The sequence below is a fragment of the Theobroma cacao genome, chromosome 4, assembly GCF_000208745.1.
Source record: "Theobroma cacao cultivar B97-61/B2 chromosome 4, Criollo_cocoa_genome_V2, whole genome shotgun sequence".
Taxonomy (NCBI): Eukaryota; Viridiplantae; Streptophyta; class Magnoliopsida; order Malvales; family Malvaceae; genus Theobroma; species Theobroma cacao.
The window spans coordinates 5,788,482-5,790,814 of record NC_030853.1 but is presented as its reverse complement, the minus strand read 5'-3'; the positions used below and the strand labels follow the sequence as shown (position 1 = coordinate 5,790,814).

Below are 2,333 nucleotides of genomic sequence, written 5' to 3'. Positions count from 1 at the left end.
ATCACCATGATTCCAACATCGGTTCAATTTGGGGGTCATTTAGCTGATGATCCTAATGGCCATAGAGCAAACTTCTTAGAGATTTGTGACATGTTCAAGCATAATGGTGTCACAGATGATGCAATTCAGTTAAGGCCTTTTCCCTTCTCCTTAAAGGATAAAGCTAAGGCATGGCTAAATGCATTCCCCACTGACTCCATGATAATATGGGATGATCTTGCTCAGAAATTTCTTGCCAAATTCTTCCATCCAGCTAAGTCAGAAAAAATGCGAAATGGCATCACATCATTCATGCAACAAGATTCTGAATCATTCTATGAAGCCTAGGAAAGATACAAAGAATTGCTTAGGTGTTGTCCCCATCATGAGCTCCCAAAGTGGCTTCAAGTTCAAACTTTTTATAATGGTTTTAGTGGGCATGTTCAGACTACCATTGACGCTGCTACAGAGGAGCTTTAATGGCTAAATCGATTGATGAGGCATACAATTTGTTGGAAGAGATGGCTACTAACAACTACCAGTGGCCAACAGAACAAGCAATACATAGGAAAATAGCTGGAATTCATGATGTAGATGCATTTTTAGCATTATCTGCTCAGGTAGCTGCTTTAACTAAAACTCTTGAATCTTTTGGTACTGATAGTTTGCAAAGTCCTTTTTGTAACTTGTGAGTTATGTGGAGATAATCATGCAAGTCATTAGTGTCCAAGCCCAAAAAAGGCAGTGCAATTTGTGGGTAATAGATAATAGAATAATCCCTACTCCAACACTTACAACTCAAGGTGGAGGAATCATTCTCAACCAAAGTTCACCCTCAACTCTAAGGCCAAATGCACCTCTAGTATTTCACCAGCAAGCCGGCACACCTATTTCAGAAAAAAAGCCAACTATGGAAGATCTTCTAAGGCAGTACATGACACAGAATGATAACATTATACAAAGTCAAATAGCTCTCATTCAGAGTCAAGCAGCATCAATTCAAAACCTTGAGACTCAGGTTGGTCAACTTACCAATTTATTAGACAACCGACCTCAAGGAACATTGCCTAGTGATACAAAGGTGAATCCAAGGAGAGACAGCAAAAAACAAGTTATGGCAATCACCTTGAGGAGTGAAAAAGAGGTTGAACATAGTGTTAAGCAAGCTAATTCTCAAGATGAGCTTGTTGAGAATAAAACAGTGATTGAGACAGTTGATAAGCAAAGTCAAAAGAAGGAAGCAAAGGTAACTTTACCACCACCACACTTTCCTCAATGCCTTCATAAACAAAAGTGTGGTAAGCACTTCCAAAAATTTCTTAATGTATTCAAAAAGCTTCACATCAACATTCCTTTCGTAGAAGCTTTAGAGCAAATGCCATCATATGTGAAGTTTCTGAAGGAAATATTGCCAAAAAAAGAGGAAACTGAAGGACTTTGAGACAATTACACTCATTGAGGAGTATAGTGCAATAATCCATAATAAGCTTCCACCAAAGCTTAGGGACCAAGGGAGTTTTTCTATCCCTTACTCAATTGTTAATTTTAATTTTTCAAAAGCTTTGTGTGATTTAAGTGTTGGTGTCTCAATTATGCCTTTGTCTGTTCCTAGGAGAATTGGACTGAAAGGGATTCAACACACTATAGTCACCTTGCAACTAGTTGACAGAACAATAAGGCACCCCTGTGGTGTGATAAAGAATGTCTTGCTCAAACTTGGAAAATTGTTCATTCTAATATACTTCATAGTACTTGAGACGGAAGAGGATGAAGAGGTTCTGACCATACTAAGACATCCATTCTTAGCCACTACAGGTGCATTAATAGATGTAAGGGAAGGTAGAATAACTTTCAGAGTTAGAGATGAGGTAGTTGAATTTACTATTTTCAATACAACTATGAGTCCTTCAACCACAACTCATTGCTATAGAGTGGATTTAGCTGATAAAGATGAAGGTAATCCTACTCCACCATCTACAAGTAAGCAAGCATCAACTCATGAGTTAGAGCCATTGCCACTACATCTTAACATGAAGCAATGTTATGATGTACAGAATCTACCACCTTTCAGTGATCTTGATTTTGAGGTTGGATAACAAGTAACACTCTCTAGTACATGCCTCCACCTCTTACCATGGCAACTTCAACCATATTGGTCGAAAACCTTTAAGGTGGTAAAACTTGTCCTATAGCTATGTTGAAATTTTTAGTACACTTACTAGAGCATTCAAGGTAATGAAACAAAGCCTCAAGTATTTTTGCGATGATGAAGAAGCAACAAAGGGGTTATCATTGTCAAGCTAGTGACTATAAAGAAGTGCTTCTTGGGAGGCAACCCGATCTATATCTTTTTA

The 2,333-nt window shown here is 38.1% G+C and overlaps 1 protein-coding gene across 1 annotated transcript; it reads left to right on the top strand.

Moving 5' to 3' along the window:
• Nucleotides 459-2,075, top strand: LOC108661554. Its single transcript, XM_018118984.1, has 3 exons — nt 459-599; nt 683-1,225; nt 1,401-2,075. Exons 1-3 carry the CDS (start codon nt 459-461, stop codon nt 2,073-2,075), a joined length of 1,359 nt encoding a protein of 452 aa, XP_017974473.1.